The sequence below is a fragment of the Lepidochelys kempii genome, chromosome 1, assembly GCF_965140285.1.
Source record: "Lepidochelys kempii isolate rLepKem1 chromosome 1, rLepKem1.hap1, whole genome shotgun sequence".
NCBI lineage: Eukaryota > Metazoa > Chordata > Testudines > Cheloniidae > Lepidochelys > Lepidochelys kempii.
In genome coordinates, this window is record NC_136380.1 from 12,469,491 (window position 1) to 12,492,824 (window position 23,334).

General features: G+C 50.7%; 2 protein-coding genes across 5 annotated transcripts in view; one reads left to right on the forward strand and one right to left on the reverse strand.

The window, feature by feature from the left end:
- The window catches only part of DNAJB13 (DnaJ heat shock protein family (Hsp40) member B13), a 33,097-nt gene that overhangs the window by 6,302 nt on the left and 3,461 nt on the right, over positions 1-23,334 (reverse strand). The window contains exons 3-8 of one of the 3 annotated variants that reach the window (XM_073334495.1): positions 22,934-23,095; positions 20,207-20,364; positions 18,911-19,024; positions 14,735-14,848; positions 11,703-11,779; positions 10,412-10,748 (exon numbers count right to left, since the gene is read on the reverse strand). In XM_073334495.1, the coding sequence (XP_073190596.1) occupies positions 10,595-10,748; positions 11,703-11,779; positions 14,735-14,848; positions 18,911-19,024; positions 20,207-20,364; positions 22,934-23,095 (779 nt within the window). In that variant the 3' untranslated portion in view covers positions 10,412-10,594. Of the gene's footprint in view, positions 1-10,411; positions 10,749-11,702; positions 11,780-14,192; positions 14,279-14,734; positions 14,849-18,910; positions 19,025-20,206; positions 20,365-22,933; positions 23,096-23,334 lie in introns of those variants that run through there. The other 2 variants (XR_012157618.1, XM_073334506.1) reach the window with 2 other exon arrangements.
- Positions 533-9,577, forward strand: LOC140907763 (dicarboxylate carrier UCP2). Of its 2 annotated transcripts, XM_073334471.1 has the most exons (9): positions 533-635; positions 1,259-1,413; positions 2,518-2,669; positions 3,409-3,645; positions 4,746-4,953; positions 5,798-5,992; positions 6,309-6,410; positions 7,208-7,388; positions 8,433-9,577. In XM_073334471.1, the coding sequence occupies exons 3-9, from the start codon at positions 2,616-2,618 to the stop codon at positions 8,545-8,547; spliced, it is 1,092 nt and encodes a 363-aa protein (XP_073190572.1). In that variant the 5' UTR covers positions 533-635; positions 1,259-1,413; positions 2,518-2,615; the 3' UTR covers positions 8,548-9,577. The 2 variants fall into 2 exon arrangements, with proteins under 2 accessions (XP_073190572.1, XP_073190581.1); XM_073334480.1 differs by lacking the exon at positions 2,518-2,669.

Consider the following 23,334-nt stretch of genomic DNA (forward strand, 5'->3'; position numbering starts at 1 on the left):
TCAGTTAGTTTCTGACTTCAGCCGCAGCAGGGGGGGGCCCAGGGGAGCAGCTGAGCAGGGCCTTTCCCTGCCAGGGACTTACTGCTTCCAGCTGGTTCACCTGTTCGCCTCAGGGACCGGTCGCCCTCTGCAACCTTTGATCGCCAACTCAGCTGTGCTGACAGATAACACTCGCCCCACCTCGCACCAGGGAGGGGCCATCAGCCTCCTAACCTTCATCAGCGCCCCTGCTGCTCCCAGCAAGGGGGGGATCCCTTCCTAGCACGGCTCCCCCATTGGCTAGGGCAGTGGGTGTGGGTAACGCGAGGGCAGGGAGTGGGGCGATCGGTGGGGGGGGTAACGCGAGGGCAGGGAGTGGGGCGATCGGTGGGGGGGGTAACGCGAGGGCAGGGAGTGGGGCGATCGGTGGGGGGGGGTAACGCGAGGGCAGGGAGTGGGGCGATCGGTGGGGGGGGGTTTGCTCCAGCTCGGTCGGGACGGAGCTGCCGATCCCCACCCCCGCGGGTGCGGCCGCCGGGGCGGGGCGGGGCGGGGCGGCTGATGCCGGCTCCCGGGCGCTATAAAGCGGCAGCGACCGGCGTGTTCCTCCTCCTGCGACCGGTGCCGCTGCCCCCGTGTCTCTTCCTCGGACTCAGGTCAGTCCCCGCCCGGGGCGCCGCAGACGGAGGCTCGGGCGCCTGGACGGAGCGGATCCCCCCTGGGAGCCGGCACCCTGGGTGGGCTCCGGCCCCTGCAGCGCTTCGCTGGCTCTGCCCGGGTGACCCGACCCTAGATCTCCCCGCACGCCTCCAGGGGACTAGCCCAAGTCCTGGCTCTCAAAGCAGGGCCATCTGCCCCCCCAGCGTGCCCAAGGATGGCCAGCTGTGGCTCGAAGTGACTGGCCTTGCGCTCGAAACCCCTGCCCCCACGGTAGAGAGGAGCCAGGGGCTGAGCCGCAATCCCTGGTCCACACTGGGCACCAGACACGGGGCGGGCTTTCCTTGCTCTTGTCTTGGCTTTTTCATGCTGCCCGAAAAGCGCTTTCGGGGCGCGGCCGGGCTCCGCTGCGTCTGACTCCGGGGGCCGCCCGAGCTGTAAACGCAGGTCGGTGTCTCCGCGCAGATCAACACGCGGCGGTTCCGCAGAGCGGCTGGACTGCGCTGCCTTTGCGCGTGGGCCGCAGTTCAGCTCCCGCTCCTGCGTCGCTAGCCCATCTTGACTACGGGCAAAAACTCCGCCTGTAAAACGTACTTTGCTCCCATGTGTGCTCTCCCCGCAGGCTAGGGAGTATGATTATCAGGTGTCTCGCTTCTAAACGACCGTCTATGGAAAACCAGGGGGATCAGAGAGTCCTTGCAGTAAGCAAATTTGACGAGCGCGATACCTTCAGAGAACCCTGATCGAAGCGCAGTCGCCCTGAAATACTTGACTAAGGTAACGCTTCAATGTACCGTCTTCCCTAATGCTCTTCGGTTGCATCGACCAGGTTTGGCGGCGCTCTTGCCTCTGGGACTGAAGCCTGAGCATTAGTTTCATAAAACGAATTGGGCCAAGACCTAATTCTGGCTTGGTAGATCGGTGCTAGGTGCTGATCTGTTAAAGGGATCCTCTTCCAGGTGGGATTGTTAAATGGAGTCACCTGCTGAAATTAACTCCACAAAGAGCAGCCTAACCGGGTTTGAGGTTGGTGGTCTGATTGCAGTCGCTGATCACAAAATGAGGGCTGCATTACTGGTCTCTAAGTTGTTACACTGTAAATCTCTTTAATAGGTGAAGTCCATAAATCCAAAGTCTAATCTCCCCCGTGACTAGATGGCCGTGTATGTGTCTAACTCTGAGAAATGGTCCTTCTGCAAGATCTTGGACCCCATGGTCTATCCTAGCTTGACCAGCAGCTGTGTTTCTAGAGCGACTTCAGAAGGCAGTAAAGCAGTGCCCTTCTCTCCCCCTTTTAACTGGTGGAAATATTCATTTAGGGCAGTAGTTACCCTGTTTAGGAGAGAGCTCTCCTAAGGAAACTCCTGCTGCACGGAGGGTGACTGGGTAACAGTCCTCCTTTCCTGTGGACAGGGTTACAATTGGGAACCCCACCCATGTAAGAAAATCTTAGTGAAGGCCAATGCAGATCCTGTCCACACTGGGACCAGAAATGGCCTACTCTAGCTACGACTGTGCTCAAGCGTGGTGGCTACTAGCAGGCTGTTACTGCCACGTGGCAACCACATCCTGGACAATGGCAGCTAGGTTTCTTGGCTAGTCACAGCCTAGCAACAAGTGCACCCAGTCAGATCTGAGCTCCATGCTCAGCTGATGCATGTTGTATCTACCCCCATCAGTCACTAGGACAACAGTCTTTCAGCTGACCAAAACAAGCCTTTAGAATCTAGCTGGGGATGGCGGGGTGGTGGTTGGTGATGTTACCCCCAACTGGTGAAACATATCGCCTTCATCTCCAGCTTTCAGTGTGGGGGGGTTACCGGGCTTGACTTACACCAAATCCTGAATGGTGCCCTACCAGCACATCTGTCTCCTCTGCAGCTGGCTTTGCGCTGAGGCTGCACACCTCAGTCATGCATCCAGTGGCTTCATAAAAACCAAGTTGGAAGAACTCGCCTCCTGTTTTTAAGGAACTAAAAATGTCATTACCGTTGAATGAAAACCTGACCAGACCGACCCAGAATGCAGGCTCGGTTAGTGATGAAATTGCCTGCTAATCCGCCTCAACTCCCTCAAACTTGTGGTGTTAAACACATGATGGTTGCCTGGTGACAACTTCCCTATTTGCAGCATTTCTAAAACTCCTGCTCCAAGTGGGGAAATGGACTGCTCAGGGCAGGTTTTGCATGGCCCAGATAATAAACACAAATGTACCAAATGCTGAGTACTACCTACTTCAGTACTGCCAACCTCTAAGGAACAGTATTTTGTGAGGATCTGTGTGTCTCTCTCTCACCCCCAACCCAAGAGGTGGGAAATGCACACAGGATAGGTTAAATTTAGCTAGCCGGCTAGTCACCTATTTAAGCAGCAATGCCTTAACGCTTCTCCATGCCAGATATTTAAATGTATTTAATCCAAGTTTAGCATGGAAGCCAAATTGAGAAGGCAGTGTGCTCTAATGGTTAGAGCAGGGAATGTATAGCCAGGTTTCCTGTGTCTCCTAGCCTCAGCTCTGCCATAGATTCTGACTCAATTTGCCCATCTGAAAAATGGGTGTTATGAATGGCAAAAGCACCCTGCATGCGGATAGAAGCATCTCCTCTTGGAATACATGGGCATTGCTTGTATCCCGTGATGGAGAACCAGATGCCAGGGATGGAGCGTTGCTTAATGTGCATGGTGATCCTTGCCTGATGTAATGTAGAAAGCGGTAGGGTGTGGCCCAGATTTTAGAGCTCTGTTTATCGCTCTTGTTTCTGTCCCATCTAGACTGGGACAGAGTCCATTTGTCTTGCCCTTTGCTACATCGGAACGCAACTCGCTTCCTTTCCACTCCTCGTGCGCACTTGGCTTCTCCAGAGCTGCTCAGAAGCTTGCAAAATGGTTGGATTCAAGCCCACCGATGTCCCCCCGACAGCCATGGTGAAGTTCCTAGGGGCTGGGACAGCCGCATGCATAGCCGATCTGATCACCTTCCCCCTGGACACGGCGAAAGTCAGACTGCAGGTGAGAACTTCTGCAGGCGCGTGGACAGGGGTCTCGGGGTCCATGCTGAGCTCAGCATCCTTGTGGCTTGAGCTGCTGTCGTTGCATGATGCTGAGCAATGGCAGACGTGCCTTCGTATTTAATCTTCAATGACGTGCGTTCTCAGCCAGCCCCCAGCCGGTCCAGTGAGCGTGCGAGAGTGTGGGCCCAAACAATGATGCTGCCACCACTTTCCTTAGCTGGTACTTCCACAGTCAAATACACTTCAGTGTAGATCCCAGGCAACTCCTGGATTTTTCCTTTATTTCTTCCCATTGCTCCTAGTTACACCCCTTTGTACCGCCCCCTCCTTGATGTGTGTCCCTCTAACAATGGGTAGATTCACCCCATCCACTCCCCACCCCTTAGCCATTGCATAGCTAAGCTGGGCATCTCTAGCCCTGCAGCCATGGGGCTGATCCTGCAAGGGGCTGACCACTTCTTGTGGAGCGCTGAGCGCACTCACGAACCCCGCCGCCAGGGAGTGGGGGGAGCACCGCGCCTCTCCAAATGCAGCCCTTGGATTGGCAGAGGGGGAAACGGAAGCAGCTGTGATGCATCAAAAGCCTGCGCCAGCTTTCATAGACATCCGAGAGGTCTGCGCAGCCCTTCCCTCGGCAGCTCTTCATGCAAACCTGGCTTGGGTCAGTGTGGCTCTGAGACTGGCTTTTACACTTGGCCCAGATTTGGGGTGATGGGGTTTTGTTCATAATTTAAGGCCAGCAATGGGGGTGTTGCTCCCCCAGACTTTCCTGAGTTCATTTAAATTTAACCCTCAGCCCCTTTGTATGGGGCACTGGAAATTGGCCCACACCCAGGGTGCTGGGACACAGCCCATTCTGGCTGTAACCTTGTGCTACCGTCTGATGCTTTAGGCAGCTGATGCCACCCTGACTCACAGCTCTTTGTTGTTAAAACACAAATTGCAAACAAAGGACCCGAAGGGGCGGTAAAGCCCCCAGTCTCCAGGATGGGAATCCAGATCACACTTCAACACAGGCCACGCATGGGCTGGAGTAGTGAGTTGGGCCAAGGCCCCAAATCACTGTCAAGCCTCTTCATCCCATTCTCTCCTGTACAGATCCAAGGAGAGACCAAGTCAGCAGCTAACACAAAAGCTGCTCAGTACAAAGGTGTCTTTGGCACCATTGCCACCATGGTGAAGACGGAGGGTCCCACGAGCCTGTACAATGGCCTGGTGGCTGGGCTCCAACGTCAGATGAGCTTCGCGTCTGTCCGTATTGGGCTGTACGACTCCGTGAAGCAGTTCTACACCAGGGGATCTGAGCGTGAGTGCCTGTTATGTGGGCCTTTGACTCCCTCTCGTGGCTGGAGTGGGTAAAGGTTTGCAGCTGCTATGGCTTCCAAGCTAATGGCCTGGGTCCTCTAGCTCACACAATAAAGGCTCATGCTCTTCCATCCAAAGGTCGTGGGTTCAGTCCCCATGATGTGCCCTGGAGGGTCTCCCATGCATCCATTGCAGTGGGTTTAGCTGGGCTGAAATTTAATTTCTGTTGGGGTCAGGTGGCAGTTGGGACCTGACAAGATCCCCAAGAGAGGCCTGTGTATTTCCAGGCCCTGTGCTAGACAGCCAAAAATGGAGCCTTTTAGAGGCTCCACTGCGCACCCGGCTGCCTTTGGTGGCAGTAGCGGCCACAACCCGAGGGTTTGGTGTGGATCTGACCTTCCCAGGGGAAGGCCAGCTTTGTGGGCAAGGCCCAGGGAAGTAGGAGGTTTGGGAGCCATTCTCTATGGCATTGGAGTGAGTGGTTAATGGGGATAATACTCCATGCCCAAGGGGCTCCACTCCTGGGGGTAGAGCAGGCTAGCAAAGGCTGGAGAGGAAGCACTTCCCAGTGGTTAGAGGTCTAGCCTGGGCCGTGGGAGACCAGGGTTCAGTTCCTCCTTCTGCACCAGGCTCTGGGTGTGACATCTACCCATGGGGTAACTGCCCTGCCCCACAGGGGTGCTGGGGGAGAGACCCTAGATTGTGAGGGGCTCAGATACTAAAGCACTAACTGGGGGCATGTGAGGACCCAGGACAGAGGCTAAAACCCTGTAGAGTCCACAGCTCCCCTGCGTGAACTGACTTTCCTCTTTCTGGCTCTCACTCTGTTCCCTGCTCTTTGCTAGGTGTCAGCATCAGTAGCCGACTCCTGGCTGGATGTACCACCGGAGCGATGGCTGTGGCCATTGCCCAGCCAACGGACGTGGTGAAAGTGAGGTTCCAGGCCCAGGCCCGAGTGGAGGGTGGCAGGCGATACCAGGGGACGCTGGATGCCTATAAGACCATTGCCAAGGAGGAGGGACTCAAAGGGCTGTGGAAAGGTTGGTGCAGTTCCAGAACCCTGCATGGAGGGGCCGGTTCTAAAGCAACACTCGTTACGTCTACACTGCCAAAAACCTGGGGCAGCAAGTCTCAGCCTGGGTCAACTGACAGGCTTGTGCTACAGGGCTAAAAATAACAGTGTAGACATCCTCTGGGTTTCGGCACTTGAGCAGGAGCATTTACATGCCTGTTTTTAGCCTTGTTGCCAGAGTCAGGTGGCCTGGGCTCTGAGTCTTGCTGTCATTAGCTTCCGCTGTGTAGACATACCCAGAGCATCCATTTTGCTGACTACTTCTTTTTCTCCTTGTTCTACAGGAACTTCCCCCAACGTGGCCCGTAACGCGATTGTGACTTGCACGGAATTGGTGACCTATGACCTGATAAAGGACACGCTGCTCAAACACAGCCTCATGACCGGTTGGTGTCCGGCTTGCTAGTGCAGGATGCTGACCTTGTGTCTGATTATTGCCAGGCGCTGAGTGCTTTCAGTTCAGACGCCACAGGGCAGTGGGCGGGCTAACGGCCATCCAGGACTTGATACGTACAGACCCAATTCTGATCAAGAACATGGGCTCCTACTCCTAAAGTGAGATTGCGACAGTCCTAAGCAAGAGGTGGGAAGTCACGCCAGAGTAACCCCTGCTAACGCATTCCTGCCTGCACTGAGCAATCGCTGGAAGATCAGCCAGCTCTACTTGGGCACTGTAAATACTGCACCGACGGAATGACCCACCCATCTCCTATTGCCTTGGCCCAAAGAGGTGCCTGGCTTATTCTCCCCTGCATAGCCAGAATAGAGGGACTGCTGCTGGCTCTCAGAGGGTGGAGTGAGAAGAAATATTCCCAGGACACTAGGGGCTAGTGGAGCCAGTCCTTGGCTGTCGTGCAGGGGGCAATGGCAGGTGGATCTAGGTAGCAGCAGATCCATTGGCTCTAGCCTGGCCTGTGTGACAGCCTGCAGGGAGATCCCATAGAGGTTTGCGCCTGATATGTAGGGATGCTGTCTCCTGGACAGACTCCCAGAAAGTCCTGCACCAGGAGGGAGGGGGTCAGGGTTCACACCCCCCAAGCATGGTTTGCTGCCTGGCTTGACAGTGCATGTTGTCCCCTTGTGAGCACTCTGGCAACAGCGGTGCTAGATTAGCCCCCAAGCAGCTAAGAATCCGGTTACTGACCTGCATGCTCAGAGACCCATCCCCTCTCCTGTCTGGCAGATAACCTCCCATGTCACTTCACCTCTGCCTTCGGGGCCGGCTTCTGCACCACACTCGTTGCTTCCCCCGTTGATGTAGTGAAGACCAGATACATGAACTCTGCCCCCGGCCACTATGGAAGTGCCATCAGCTGTGCCCTTACCATGCTGAGGAAGGAGGGGCCCACGGCTTTCTACAAGGGGTGAGTAGAGCTCCTACTGCTAGGATTCTCTACACCAGCGACCTCGCATGGTATGCCCAGCACAGTCCTAGCATCCCTGCACCTGCCACTGAAATGCAACCACCCCTGAGGTGGAGCCCCAGCAGCTGATCTGTGCATGGCAAAGCTCTGGACTGAGACAGCAAGCAAAAATACCCCAGGCAAAGGAAGCTGCAAGTGATGGGGAGGATTTTAAAACCTTGTGCTACAGAATGGCTCTGTTTGGAGGATCTGAAGCCCATGGTTTCAAGTGTGGGGCTCCCTGGCCCAGGCTAGCACATCAGGGCTGAACTGATACCCCCAGGAGCACTGGGAGGGGGAAGGGAAGAGGATGGAGCCATCCTTGGATGGCTCCATGCCTAGCAGTGACCAGCCCTTCAGAGGTGGATCTGGACACCAGTGACTGAGTTGATGGGGCAGTTGTATTTTCAAAGGAAGGGCCCCTTCCTGATTGCAGATCTGTTCCTGTGCGGTCCAGGGGCAGCTCTGCTGATTCTGTAATGAATGAGTAAACTAGCAGTGTGAGCCCTGCCTGCAGCGCTGGCTGCCCTGTTCTCCTCACGCTTCATCAACAGAGCCCCAAGTTGGGCCACAAACACCTGGAGGCAAAGGGCTGCCACTGGTGTGACAGGGAATAACTCAGCCCTGCAGAGCCCTCCTTGCTGGTGAGGTATAAGGAGGGAAGGGTCCAGCTTGACTGATTCCAGGCTAGCTGTCCACACTGCAAACTCAGACCATCTTGCTTATAAACTGAACCTGTTTGACCTGAAAATTAAGATCTATGGAGCCCCATCCCCTGTTCTAGTCTGTTTGCTGCTGAACTGCACACATAGGTTAGACTGATCTGACTGAATCCAGCTGTCCAGTTCCCTGCTGAAGCACTTTAACTCGCATCCACTTCACTCTCACTAGCTTATCTCCTCATGGGGCTGTCCCAGGTGCAGGGGAGTGAACCAAAGGCAAAGACATGGGAAGTCTCAACCCACAGACCTAGCTGTGACTCTTCTCCCCTCTTGCTGGCTCTAGGTTCATGCCCTCGTTCCTGCGGCTGGGATCCTGGAACGTGGTGATGTTTGTGACCTACGAGCAGCTCAAACGCGCCATGATGGCTGCCCGCAGCTCCTGGGAGGCCCCTTTTTGAGCCTGCCATGGGTGCAGCTTACAGATGTGGCATGAGCCCTTGCTAGCACTGACTGTCCTGTCTGTGAACTGAGATTGGCTCCGGACTCTTCCAAACTGCCTCCAATCACTAATGTGTCAGCCTCTAGTCTCTGATCTCTGCTCCTCTTCTGGAACAAATCTGGGCCTGCAGGGAGGAGCCGTAGCTGTAGTCCCCTGGGAGTGGGAGCAGGAGCCTCTGCCCTAGTAGGGAATGTGACCCTTCAAATTGGGCTTTGTTTTTTAATGGCAAGTTTGCTTCTTCCAAATTAGAAGGGCAAATGTAGATTTCCCCCCGCCCCCCCAGGGCCAAGATCTGATGGACCTAGGCTGATGAGCCACTACAGCTCAGAGGGTAAGAGACAGGAATTGGAGTTAGCACCTGGGATGTGGCAAAGCCCTGGACCAGTCTGGTAGCAGGCAGTAAAATCACTCTATCAGGGAGTGAGATCCTTCCCTGATGGCAAGACAGGGAAACAGTCTTCAGCTGGATCATTCCAAGGGCTAATCACTAGAGCCTATGTGTTCAGACTGGCAGGCCTGGCCTGAACATTAGGCTGCCTTACTCTGTATTTCATTGACTTGACTTTTCCAGCTGCAGAGCTCTGAACTCCCCTCAGCTCAGCAGAAGGGGCAGATTCTTGGTGCCTTTTGAAGACCAAGCCACTTATTTACATGCCTTAATATGGATTAGGGGACCTGACTTCTAAGCACCAACACTTTAAACGGCTGGCCTAGAGCTTTATGTAGCAGCTGTTCCAAGGTCTAGTCAAGGAGTAAGGATTCTAGTGCAGTGATGCTGGAAGTTTGAGGAGGGTGGGTCAGGCAGGTTGATGGGGATTTTTTTTTTAGTCCTAGTAACTATTTATTTAATTTTAAGTGGAAAGAATGTTGGCCCCCAAGTTTCCTGCTGTTAACACTGTTTTGATGAGAGAGCAGGTGTGTGGAGGAGCAACAATGACCTTGTGGTAGGGGTGAGTTCAGGTCTTAAAATAAAGCTGGAGTCAAACTCATAGCCTGCTCCTTGTGTGAACTTGCTTTGTGGGGGGGAAATTGATCTGCTGCTTTTTGCTCATAATGCCTTGAACTGAAAGGGCCTTCACACCTTGGCACTGGTTTGTGGCTGCAATGAGCTCTGGCTTTGGGTGCCTGAGCAGAGCACTTCCTGAAATGGGGCCCCTTGAAGGTGGGCATCCATCTGGGCACCTTAAAATCACCAACTGGTCTACTAAGCCCTCTTCACTACCAACCAGCCTAGCTCTTTGGGCCCAAAAGGAGGGTTACAATTTGGAAGGAGAGGATACTGTGTGTTTGTGTTTGTGTTGTTGGGTTTTTTTTTGTTTTTTTTTCCCCCTTGCTGACAGGGATCCCTGCTGCTGCCCAAGAGCCACACAGGGGGAGGTGGGACAGAATGGAAACTAAGCAATGAGAAATCAGCCCCTTGCTTGGTGCGGGACAGAGGGAGGCAGTTGGTGAGGAGGATTTCCAGTGCTCAGGCCAGCACTAGGCACAGGGATGGGCAGTAGGGCTCCTGCCCCTTAGGTCAGAAGTCTCCCTGCCAGGGGAATGAAAGGCATTTCTTTCTCTACAGGTGGCTGCATTTTGCACAAGGCTGGTCAATTACATTTTTCTAGCCTCTTTCATCCCCAAAGGCTTTCCCCATTGCCTCTGGCACTGCAGCCACCGGGGGGATGGAACAGGGCAGCTCTGTGGCAGAGCACAGTGTTGCTACAAACTGCTGGAAGTGAGGAACATCAGCGTCCAGCAGAACTGCAGGGAGGAATGTAACAGGGCCAGGACAGCAGGGTTCCATGTTGAGCTTTAACCAGTACAGATCTCAGGTTGGTCAATAACCCCAGCTGATTCTTTTATTGCTCTTCACTGCAGTCATTACAGAGACTGTTTCAAAGACACCATGCAGTGGGGGAGCCATCTCTAACACCAATAACATACACCCAGTGACACAATCTGTACAAATAGCTAGAAAGCTTTATGCCCCTGGGTCCCATGGAGCTGAAGTCACAGCATGCTTAAGTCAGGAGTGCTTGTCTCAGGAGCTGCTTCTTGGCCGGTGTGAGCCTTTCAGGGAAGCGGATATCAAAATACATGACGAGATCCCCTTTGCGCGTGGGGTCACTAGGCAGAGGCATCCCTTCCCCAGGCACGATTTTGAAGTACTTGGGGCTGGAAGAGCAAAGGCCAGCATTATGCATGAGGGTGCAGGGAGTAACCTTCCTAAGGCTGCAGTGAGAACACACCCGGCAGTGCCACCTGGAGTGCTCGGGAGGGATAATCTCATTAAGGAGCAAATTGTCTCTATGTGCAGCTCCCTCCGAGGGCAGGAGCTGGCTCTAACGAGCTTGCTGGGAGGGATGCACGGAGCTTGGAAAAACGCAGGTAACAATTTCTGTAAGGTGCTGTTCTCTGAAAAATGATGCTAAAAATGGGCTTTGGGGCTCTCTCTTCCCTTTGTCTCAGTGACTCCTGATTGGATTTCCTCAGCTGGTTTTTCTAACGGCTGCCCTGGGATCTGAAAGGCCAGCTGGGTTCATTCTGGCTCAGGCATTGCAGTTGGTCAGAGAGAGTCTGCCCTGAGTGACTCAGTGCAAGGGGTTTGTGCGGGTGCAGCGAGCTGCCTCCAGTGTTGGGGTCAGTGGGGGCAGAATTCGGCTCTGCAATCGGAACTGAGCTAACAGTCCTGTTCATGAGCCGGGTCTCCCTCCTGGAGCTGTGTGGGCGCCGCAGGCCTGGCAGGATTAAAAAACAGTAAGCCCCTGGGGGTGTCTGTGATGTAACTAGATCTTACTCTGCAGACACAGGAGAAGCAGAGCTGGGTAGTATGCAGAGGCCATTTTTACAGTCAGGCCAAGACTTTCAAAAGCAACTAGTGATTTGGGGTGCCCAATCTAAGACCTAAAGGGGCCTGATTCCCAGAGAGCACTGAGCCCCCACCCTCGGATGGTCTCGAGGTGCTTCCCTTTGAGCATCCCAAATCACTGTTGAAAAACTCGCCTTCCCTTGTGAGAGCAGACCCACGCTTTACTAAAAGCGCCACAAATCAGCCTTTCCAAATACTAGGCGAGCAGGGTAGTTTGCCTTGCTGATTGCATACGGGGCTATTTCTGCTCCGGCACTTACTGGACTATGTCATTGATGGGAATATTAAGCAGTCTGTCATCTAGGGTTCTCACATCCACTGTACAGCCAATCAAAGCCTGCAAAAGACAGAGCGAGGCACTGAGCGAAGATGTTCGTTGATTCTGTTATTCCAAATAACAGGCACAGGCTGAAGCAAATTGCGATCCATGGGAGCCTGGGTAAGGCTACTACAAAGGGGCCTTTACACCCTGAGCGTTCCTCCAGGCACAAGAGGATCATCCCAGTGTAGAGGGATCTTCTGAGTTCTGACTGCGCAGAGCCAGCGTACGGGCTTCTCTGCCACATGCACCCACATGTCCAACTGCCAACTAGGGGGTGTGCCCAGAGAAAAGTGGGGTGTGGCTGAGGCACTGCTGTAACCCCGGGTGGCCTCCAGCTATTTGTGCAGCCCCCAAGCTGATCTACATTACGCTGGGGGGGATCAGATCGAGCCACAACCCACCTAAAACTGAAGGGCTTAACACCACCTTTGCACACCCCCTCCCTCGAGTTGCACTGTGACGCCTCTGGGCCAGATCAGAGGATCTGGTGTGAAGAGTGGTAAAGTACCCGTGAGAGCTCATTCGTGTGAGCAATGGAGAGAGAAGCTGAAGGAATTTCGCAATCACTCACCTTTGCTGAGGAAGGAGCTGAGAGTAGTGAGGCCATTGTCCTTAAAAGGCCTGGTGAGCAAAGAGAAATGCAATGCACGAAGGGACAAGCTTGTCCCAAAGGGTGCAGGGGCCAGAGCAAGCGTGGAACCCTTAAGAACAGAGCATTGTGACTTAACAATAATCCCTAGCTCTTCCACAGTGCTTTTCATCTGTAGCTCTCAAAGCGCTCGACAAAGGGAAGTGTCATTCTCCCCATTTTACAGACGGAAAACTGAGGCAGAGAGACGTGAAGTGACTTGCTCAAGATCACCCAACAAACCAGTGGCCGGGCTGGGAACAGAACCCAAAGCTCCTGAGTCCTGGTCCAGTGTTCTAGCCACTAGGCAACATTGCCACCCGTGTCATGAACGAACACCACATTCAAGACTACCTAGCAGTGGATATTTTAAATAAGGAACTTTTTGGAAAAATTTTTGTTAATGTCAGAGCTAACTCTAGCACCTGACACCCTGAGTGGAATTCTAGCTGCAAGGACCTGTTTCCTTATACAAACTGGATACTGGTTGGCAGTGCAGTAGAATTACAGTTGCTCCTTGTGTTGTTGTTCTGGCTTGTTGCAGACTGACCAATCCATAGGCCATTGTAACTGGAGTTTTAAGAGTGCTGGGTAACATTATGACCAACACCACCACCAGTAATCATACTTTCAGCTGAGTTCAGGGTCACCCAAGACCATGCTTCAGGGCATGAACGGACAATGGAAAGGGTCAGGAAGGAATTCTCCCTCCACCTACCACGTATGACATTGCAAAACTGGTGAGGTGCCCTGTTTCGGGTTGGTGTGGGCAGTGCCAATTCAGAAGCAAAAGGCATTAGCCATAAATAGATAATCAATTTGATGGTTAGCTCTTAGGACAGAGGTGTGCAAACTTTTTGGCCCGAGGGCCACATCAGGGTTGCAAACCTGTAGGGAAGGCTGTGCCTCTCCAAACAGCCTGGCCCCCACCCCCTATCCGTGCCCTCCCAGTTCCCGCCCCCTGACTGCCCCCCTCTGAACCTCCGACCCATCCAACCCCCCCGCTCCTTGTCCCCTGACCGCCCCCTCCTGGGACCCCACCCCCCTATCCAACCCCCGACTCCCTGTCCCTTGACTGCCCCGACCCCTATCCACACCCCCACCCCCTGACAGCTCCCTTCCCGGGACTCCCACGCCTATCCAACCCCCCCTGCTCCCCATCCCCTGATCGCCCCCTACAGAATCTCCGCTCCATCCAACTGCCCCCTGCTACCTGTCCCCTGACTGCCCCCAAGACCCTGCCCCTTATACAACCCCCCACCCCTTACCATGCCGCTCAGAGCAGCAGGAGCTCACAGCCTCGCCGACCGGCTGGAACCAGCCACACCGCCGCGCTGCCCAGAAGGAGCAGCGGGCCAGAGCGCTGGGGGCGCAGCGAGTTGAGGCTGCGGGGGAAGGGGGACAACAGGGGAGGGGCCGGGGGCTAGCCTCCCCAGCTGGGAGCTCAAGGGCCGGGCAGGATGGTCCCGTGGGCCGGATATGGTTTGCCCACCTGTCTTAGGACAAGGACCAAGTCTTTGTTCTGAAAAGAGCCGAGCACACTGTGAGGCACTAAATAAATAAAAAATACTGGAGATGTTGAATTCTTGGGGCCTGGTTTTTATACAGTTGAGACGTGTGATTGCACATCTAACTGGCATGCACGGTTACCATGACGGGGTGTGTGCGTTCACACAGACACACACCAGGTAACTGTGTGCACAGAGGGATAAGTATTTGCATTGCATTTGCATTGCATTGCATTGCATTGCATGCATTTGCAGGCATGATGGTCATATCTACAGATGCAAAATTCCATACCTCAAACGCATGAAAATCAGGCCCACAGCTCTTCTGTTTTCAGCAGAATGAAGTCAGCCAATTCAAGAGCGGCTAATCCATAAATACTGAGGATTAAGATGATAAATAATAGGCAGCCTCCCAGCAGTCTGACTGGCTGGCCCAGACTCTGTTTGGTTCAATTATAAACTGGCAATTCCTTTCATCCCCAATGCAGTTTGTTGTCATGCTGCAAAACCTCACTGCCTTATGGGAAGGTAAGAAAGGAGAAGACACCGTCCAACTCCACTGAAGTCAACGTGCATCTCTTCCTTTTCCTGCATGCAAGTTGGATCAGGCCCAAAGTGCACTAATCATAGAATATCAGGGTTGGTGGGGACCTCAGGAGGTCATCTAGTCCAAACCCTTGCTCAAAGCAGGACCAATCCCCAACTAAATCATCCCAGCCAGGGCTTTGCCAAGCTGGGCCTTAAAAACCTCTAAGGATGGAGATTCCACCACCTCCCTAGGGAGCCCATCTCAGTGCTTCACCACCCTCCTAGTGAAATAATCAACATCCTTACCTTCCCTAGGGGGATGGTGGCTACATAGAGCAGGTCATCATCCTCCCTTTTAAACCTTGGGTGGAGTTTCTCTCGTACAATGAAGATAATATCAGCTGGGATAATGTTTGGGCCCTAAAGTACAAGAAATAAACCAGGGAATAAGTCAGTATCTAGCAAAGACAGGCACTGTTTACAGGGAAAGATAATCAGGTCTTTGCCTTTTTCTTTTTTTTTTTTTTTTGCTTCTTTCTGATGTCTCCAGAAGGCCTGGGAAGTGTGTTTTTTAACAAAATATTTTTTCCCTGATTGCCTTTACACTGGATGCTCAGGTTCTTAGCACGCTGTATTTCCTGGAAGATAGAAGTAGTAAGGTCATGACATCACAACTCCCAAGGAAGTGAAACCTCAGCAACTGAGAATGGGAAAGGATTTTAATCAGATTGTTTAAAATGCTTTTTCTTTGTTTATATTCATGCCTTCTAAACTCAAACATCAGACACACATTTGGGACAAAAGCTGTCTTTGTTAAAGCCCCGGGTTCTTGGCTGGCTGGTTCTTGCTCACATGCTCAGGGTCTGATTGGCATATGTGGGATCGGGAAATAATTTTCCCCCAGGTCAGATTGGCAATGACCTTGGGGGGTTTTCACCTTTCCCTGCAATGTGGTAGGTGGGTCACTTGCTGGGATTATTTCATTTAATCAATTCCCTGCCATTGCAGGAGCCTTGGGCACTGGTGCACCTCGGTCCCTCCTATTCTTTGCCTGTGGCACATCATAGTTTAGTCCAGTGGGCTGGAATACTTTGGTCTCATTTCAGTTGTTGGGTTAGCGTGTGGGTATTGGGGGATATTGGTGGCCTGTGCGATACAGGAGGTCAGACTAGATGATCTGGTGGTCCCTGCTTGCCTTAAGCTCTATGACTAATACTCCCCCCTCCATTAAAGGCTAAGAAAGTCCCCACTGAGCCCTTCAGCGAATCCTCCTGCTAGACCAGATTTGACATTCCTGGGGTTCTTGCGGTAAAAACAAATAGAAAAAAAAACTAGGGCTGTCAAGCGATTAAAAAAATTACTTGTGATTAATCACACTGTTAAACAATAACAGAATACCCTTTATTTAAATATTTTCTGATGTTTTCTACATTTTCAAATATGTTGATTTCAGTTACAACACAGAATACAAAGTCTACAGTGCTCACTTTATATTTATTTGTATTACAAATATTTGCACTGTAAAAAAACAGAAGAAATAGTATTTTTCAGTTCACAGTAGTGCAATCTCTTTATCATTAAAGTTGAACTTACAAATGTAGAATTATGTACAAAAAAATAACTGCATTCAAAAATAAAACAATGTAAAACTTTAGAGCCTACAAGTCCACTCAGTCCTACTTCAGCCAATCGCTCCGACAAACAAGTTTGTTTACATTTGTGCCCTCTTCTTGTTGACAATGTCACCTGAACATGAGAACAGGTGTTCTCATGGCACTATTATAGCTGGGGTCACAAGGTATTTACATGACAGATACACTAAAGATTCATATGTCCCTTCAAGCTTCAACCACCATTCTAGTGGACATGTGTCCATGCTCATGACAGGTTCTGCTTGATAATGATCCAAAGTGGAGCGGTCCAACGCATGTTGATTTTCATCATCTGAGTCAGATGCCACCAGCAGAAAGTTAATTTTCTTTTTTGGTGGTTCGGGTTCTGTAGTTTTCGCATCTGAGCGTTGTTCTTTTAAGACTTCTGAAACCATGCTCCACACCTCATCTCTCTCAGATTTTTGAAGGCACTTCAGATTCTTAAACCTTGGGTCGAGTGCTGTAGCTATTTTTAGAAATCTTACATTGGTACCTTCTTTGCGTTTTGTCAAATCTGTGGTGAAAGGGTTCTTAAAACGAACATGTGCTGGGTCATCATCCGAGACTGCTACGACATGAAATATACGGCAGAATGCAGGTAAAACAGAGCAGGAGACATTCAATTCTCTCCACCAAGGAGTCACAAATTTAATTAACTCATTATCTTTTTAAACGAGCGTCATCACAAGGAAGCATGTCCTCTGGATTGGTGGCCGAAGCATGAAGGGGTACACAAATGTTTAACATATCTGGCACGTAAATACCTTGCAACGCCAGCTACAAAAGTGCCCTACAAACGCCTGTTCTCACTTTCAGGTGACATAAACAAGAAGCAGGCAGCATTATCTCCCGTAAAGGTAAACAAACTTGTTTGTCTTAGCTGAACAAGGAGTAGGACTGAGTGGACTTGTAGACTCTAAAGTTTTGCTTTTGTTTTGTTTTTGAGTGCAGTTATGTAACACAGAAAATCTATATTTGTAAATTGCACTTTCACGATAAAGAGATTGCACTACAGTATTTGTATGAGGTGAATTGAAAAATAATTTCTTTTGTTTACATATATTTGCACTGTAAAAATGATAATCAAAAATAATACAAAGTGAGCAGTGTACATTTTGTATTCTGTGTTGTAATTGAAATCAATATATTTGAAAATGTATAAAAACATCCAAAATATTTAATAAATTTCAATTGGTGTATTATTGTTTAATAGTGCGATTAATCGCAATTCATATTTTTGAGTTAATCGTGTGAGTTAACTGCAATTAACTGACAGCCCTAAAAAAACCCTCCCAAACCTCCATTGTGAATCCCAAAGAAGCAAAGTGAGACAAGAACCCTTCTGTTTTCCCTTGTTGCAGGACTCTTTAAAATATTTCTAAATATCATAAAGTAAGACGACCGCTTCAGCTATAGGAGAACTGGGCACTTCCCCAGTACTAGTTACATGAGAGATCACAAAAAGCAAAAAGCCAATTACTCAAGCCGCCAAAAGAACATTCTTGCACAGGCAACTTTAACTGTGGAATTGCCGAGCTACTGAGTGCTTAACATAAGAACGGCCATCCTGGGTCAGACCAACGGTCCATCTGGCCCAGTATCCTGTCTTCCCACAGTGGCCAATGCCAGGTGCCCCAGAGGGAATGAACAGAACAGGTAATCACCAAGTAATCCATCCCCTGTTATCCACGCCCAGCTTCTGGCAATCAGAGGCTTAGGGATACCCAGAGCATGCGGTTGCATCCCTGATCATCTTGGCTAATAGCTTGATTTTGCAACCTTAAGAATGTTCTTTTAACGGAGCTTTTTGGGTGTAACTTTGGTACTGAGCACTGCTGCGTGCGCTCCCTCGGGGATAAAATTCACCCCTGTGCTGAGGGCCAGCACAAGCCACATGCTCGAGCTAAGTCCCACTTAAGCCCTCAAATAGGGTGTAAAGCAACGCCTCGGCCTGGTACTTGTCCTGTGAACAGGAGTGAATTTCACCTGACAATATTAACATTCTGCATATCTGGGGCCTGATTCTCAGTTACAGCTCTCTGATCCTGAGGGCTGATCTGCGCCAGCCCCAACCCCAGTGGGAGTGACAGCAGCCAAGAGACTGCTCTAATCTGTCCCACTGGCATGGCTCCCCTATCTCCTGTGCTGGGAGCAGGGGATGCAGAGGCCACCTCCGTCAGCTGTTTGCCAGCGGTTTTAGTTCTGTGATTCTCCACTGCCAGTGGAATGCCTGGCTGGCTACGTACGATTGGATTCTGGGCCATCGATACTGCCTGAGCAGAGCCCCGAGCTGGATCGCAGCGGAGAATCAGGCCCCTCATCTTCAAAGCACTCTACAAACATTAACTAGTTAATCCTCACAGTGCCCTGCAGAGGAAGTGGAGGGTTATCAGATGGGGAAACTGAGGCAGGGAAGTTATGTGATTTGCTCAATGCCATTGCAGGAGTCCCTGTCAGAGCTAAGACTTGGGCTCCTAACTCCCTTAGGCAATGTAGAAAATCTCCCCCTTAGCCTCTCTGTGCCTCATCTTAAAATATGCATCATTACTCAGGCACGTTTTGTGTGGCTTGTTGATTAGTGTCTGTCAAGCACTTTGAGATCTTCAGATGGAAGGCGCAACAGAAACACAAGATCCCATTACAGCAAACAATGAATGAGCCATTCAGTACTGGTGAAATCTTGCCGGGCAACAGTCACTACAAGCCCAGCCTGGAGCGACTGTTCTGTCCCATGTGTATGGTTTAAAGCACTGCCCAGCAACACTCCCATGGAGACATGGGATGGGGTGACAGGTCAGGTAAACCAAAGCCAATTGCAGGAGAAACTTACCTGGTCTCCTTCTTTTTGAAAGGTAATCCTGGTGCCCTGCTTCCACCCGGGCTGCACGTCGATTGTTAAGATCTTATCTCTGATGGTGGACGTGTGACCGTCTTCATTCATCACCTGGGGTTTGAAACGGATGAGTGGGGCAGTCGGGTTTGGTCTGTATCTAGGAGAGACACCTGGGCCTTTGATTGGCTAGGATGCCAGTGATACTGCACCAGCCTTGTGGGCAACTGCCTTTAGGAAACGAAATCAGTTCTGACTTGAATTGCAGAGCTTCTGTGCCCAGGCAGCTCTGCAAACCATGGTTATTACAGGAGTGCCTAGGGACCAACCAAGATTGGGCCCCAAGACAAACAAAGGGTGGGGGGAAAGGGGCAAAACACACAGAGGGAACAATGGGATGGAAAAATCAGGCCACCTGGAGACAAATGCGGCTCCCAGTTACCCCTGTTCTACCTCACTGGAGTCTGCCAGGGAGATTAATATTTGCATTTAATTTCCATCTGACTTTAGTGGGATAGCCATGGGGTCACTGGCCCTATATATTTGGCTTAATGTTTGAGGATTGTATTTTGTTCATTTCAAGACAGTCTGATTGCCAGCACAACCCACCAACCCCCTAGAGCCCTGTTGATGGCAGAGGCCACATAGCTAAGATCAAGGCAGGCAAAGAGACCCGAACCTGTTACGTTAACACTACAGAAGGCCAAGCTTTTCCTGCACCCTGCTCAATGCTGTGTAAGACAGTGTCAACTTTCAGCAGGGCCTCCTGTGCTCTGGCAGCGGGGTTGGGTCCCATGGCACCAGAGAGAGCACGGAAACTTTGGCTGCCGGGGTCCTGCCCGAACTTGTTGCTCTGTACAGCACACGTGAGCTGCTGCTGTGGCTGGCTATGAAAGAGAGGCCACCGCAGGAGCAAGAATGGATCCCTGGCTGCTCTCTGCACAGCCACAGGAGCACAGTTGCCATGGAGATGGAGTGGGGTTGGGGCCATGCACTTTCACCCCACCCTACTCTTCTCAACTGCCCTGCCCCTCTGCCTGGAGCAGGTTACTCCCCACCTGTCCATTCCCCTATCGGCTGGGACTCGGGAGATGCTATCACAGAATATAGTGATCAGTCACATCCACTAATTTCAGTGAAACTTCCAGTGCCCTCCTAGTGAAACATACAACCCAGCCCAATGGGAAAGAACAGCTCTTCCATGACAGGCTCCCTTCGGGCAGCTGTCCCGCTCCAAACGCCACCGATTCGGGCTCACGTCTCACCACTCCTAATTCAGTCCCCTTCTTTCCTTACCCTGCGAGAAATCTTAATTTTCTTGGTGCATCCGTAGAACAGGTCCTCCAGTGACAGGTAGAGATCTCGCTCAATTGGCGGGTCCTGCTTCGCCACCCCTTTTCCCCGCAGCCCCCCGAATGCCATGTTCACCTCAGATCCATCTGGGGCAAAGAACTCTGTGCATATCAAAAAACAGAATCCCAGCTGTGCATATAAAATGATGGGGTCTAAATTAGCTGTTACCGCTCAAGAGAGAGCTCTAGGGGTCATCAGGCATAGCTCTTTGACAACGTCCACTCAATGTGCAGCAGCAGTCAAAAGAACGAACAGAACATTCGGATCAATTAGGAAAGGGATAGATAATAAAACAGTAAATATCGTAATGACACTATATAAATCCATGGTGCGTCCACATCTTGACTTCTGCATGCAGTTCTGGTCGCCCCATCTCAAAAAAGATATATTCGAAAAGGAAAAGGGACAGAGAAGGGCAACAAAAATGATTAGGGGTACGGAACAGCTTTTATACAAGGACAGATTAAACAGGCTGGGACTGGTCAGCTTGGAAAAGAGATGATTAAAGGGGAATATGATAGAGGTCTATAAAATCATGACTGGTGTAGAGAAAGTGAATAAGGAAGTGTTATTTACCCCTTCTCATAACACCAGAACCATGGGTCACCCAATGAAATTAATAGGCAGCAGGTTTAAAACAAACTAAAGGAAGTATTTCTTCACACAACGCACAGTCAACCTATAGAACTCTTTGCCAGAGGATGTTGTGAAGGCCAAGACTATAACTGGGTTCAAAAAAGAATTAGAGAAGTTCTTGGAGGATAAGTCCATCAGTGTCTATTAGCCAAGATGGTCACAGATGCAACCCCATGCTCTGGGTATCCCTAAGCCTCTGACTGCCCGAGGCTGGGACTGCATGACAGGGAATGGTGTCTTGATGATTGCCCTGTTCTATTCATTCCCTTGGAAGCTCTGGCATTGGCCACTGTCGGACGACAGGATACTGGGCTAAATGGACCACTGGTCTGACTCAGTATTGCCATTCTTATGTTCAATGACCCAGAAAAAGGTTAGATGCAATCACACCATCAGCTGAGAGTGGCATGAACTAGTGGCCTGAGCACAGGTCTGGGAGCCAGGCATTCCTAGTTCTAGTCCCAGCTCTGACACTGACTCCCCTCTCTGCCCTTGGCAAGTCACTCAGGTCAGAAGTGTGTCAGTTTTTCAATGCCCAGCTTGAGACATGCTGGGCTGAACATGGGCACTCACAAACCTTCCCCCTGCCCAGTTCTTGTTGATTTCAACTGCTGTTGTGGGTGCTCGGTGCCTCTGAAAATCAGGATCAAGATGGCTCACATCAGCCACCCAGCAAGTGAGACATTCCAAGACACTGACAGCTTTTGGCAATTTCCAAAAAGGCCTCCTTGTGCCTCAGTTTCCCCATTTGTAAAATGGGAGTGATCTCACCACTCTACCAGCTGGGATAACTTTGTGAATGTTTGCAAAATGTTCTGACCATGAAAAGCATGAATTATTATTTATTTATTACATGTTTATTACCATGCTAAAGGAATTCCTGCTTTCCTCCAGGAATCCCTGAAGTTCTTGTCACTATCTTTGTTTGAAGGAGTTTTTTACTCCCCCTTTTTTAAACCAACATAAACGTAAAAAGTTTCCATTCTACCTCCCAAACTCTAAAATCAATAATTGGACTTTGCTCTCCTCTGGTGCCTTCCATCCAAGGACCGAAGACATTTATGAAGTAAGCCTCCCAACCCTGCTATGAGGTGGCACACTAATAATTATTAACCCCATTTTACAGACAGAGAAACTGAGCCATAAAGAAGTTAAGTAACTTGTCCAAGGCTGCCAAGTGAGTCAGTGGCAGACTAGGGAATAGAGCCTAGGTCACCTGACTGCCAGACATGTGCCGTGCCCCTAAGACCACCCTTCTTGTTTCCAACATGGTAGTTTGTTGCAAGTTCTTTGGGACCTGATCCTGTGATCTCCCCAAACAGAATGTAAATTCACTCCTGCAGACTTACAATATTAAGCCTTTAATTAGTTTGAAAACTTCACCGAGCGCCCAGATTGGGAAGAAACCTTTCAATCAGATTTTGTGAGTGTCCTGAGCTCCACTCAGAGCACAATGTGCTCCCAGATATCCAGGGACATGGGTCCAGAGTAACCTGGTGCTAGGAATGTCTCAGTGCTGATGGTCCCAGTCTCTGGAGAAATAAACGAGGCAGGTTGTATCACTCTTCACCACCACCTAGTGGCTGACTGCAGCATGGCATTAAAATCTCAGTGAAGGCTGCCTGCTCTTTGGGTCTCCAGGTTCTGGTGCAGTTGCCATTATTTGAGCCAGGGGATTTTCAAGAGGAGAAAGTGACGGGCTCAGGGGAAGACACTACAAGCCCAGCCTGGAGCGACTGTTCTGTCCCATGTGTGTGGTTTAAAGCACTGCCCAGCAATGCTCCCATGGAGACATGGGGTGGGGTGACAGGTCAGGTAAACCAAAGCCAATTGCAGGAGAAACAACCCTCAAACTGGGGTTCCGAGGGCTAATGGTGGCAAAGGCACAAAGGCAGGGTCTGGTTTTCAGGTGACTGTACAAAACTTTAACCTACTTCCTGCCAACCACAGGGCTGGTTCTGTTGAAGAGACTATGCTTGGGGCAATCACCATAAAAACAAAACAAGAAGCATCACAGGAAGGAATTATACCTACCAGCAAAGGGATTATCGCCTCCAAAGAACTCCTTGAAGACTTTATCAGCATTGCCGTGAAACACATAGCCAACAGACCAGGGATTTTCACTCCCAAATTCCAGGGGGATCCCACCTTTGAGACCCTCTTCTCCAAATTTATCATAGATGCCCCTCTTCACAGCTAAGGGAGAAAGAGGCATCAGTAGATGTGCATATGCTTTGATCATTTGTGTGTCAGATGAAAGTATATAGTTCTAAACCCAAGTCTTTGCTTGATCCTGGGATGTGTCACCCAAAGCTGTCATTAAGCATTCTCCTTGCCATAAGAAAATCTGAAGTAGCAGAAAGGATGCTACTGCATCAGTCTGGTAGCAACTATCTATAGGAGTCTCATACTTAGAAGCAATCTCAAAGGCTCAC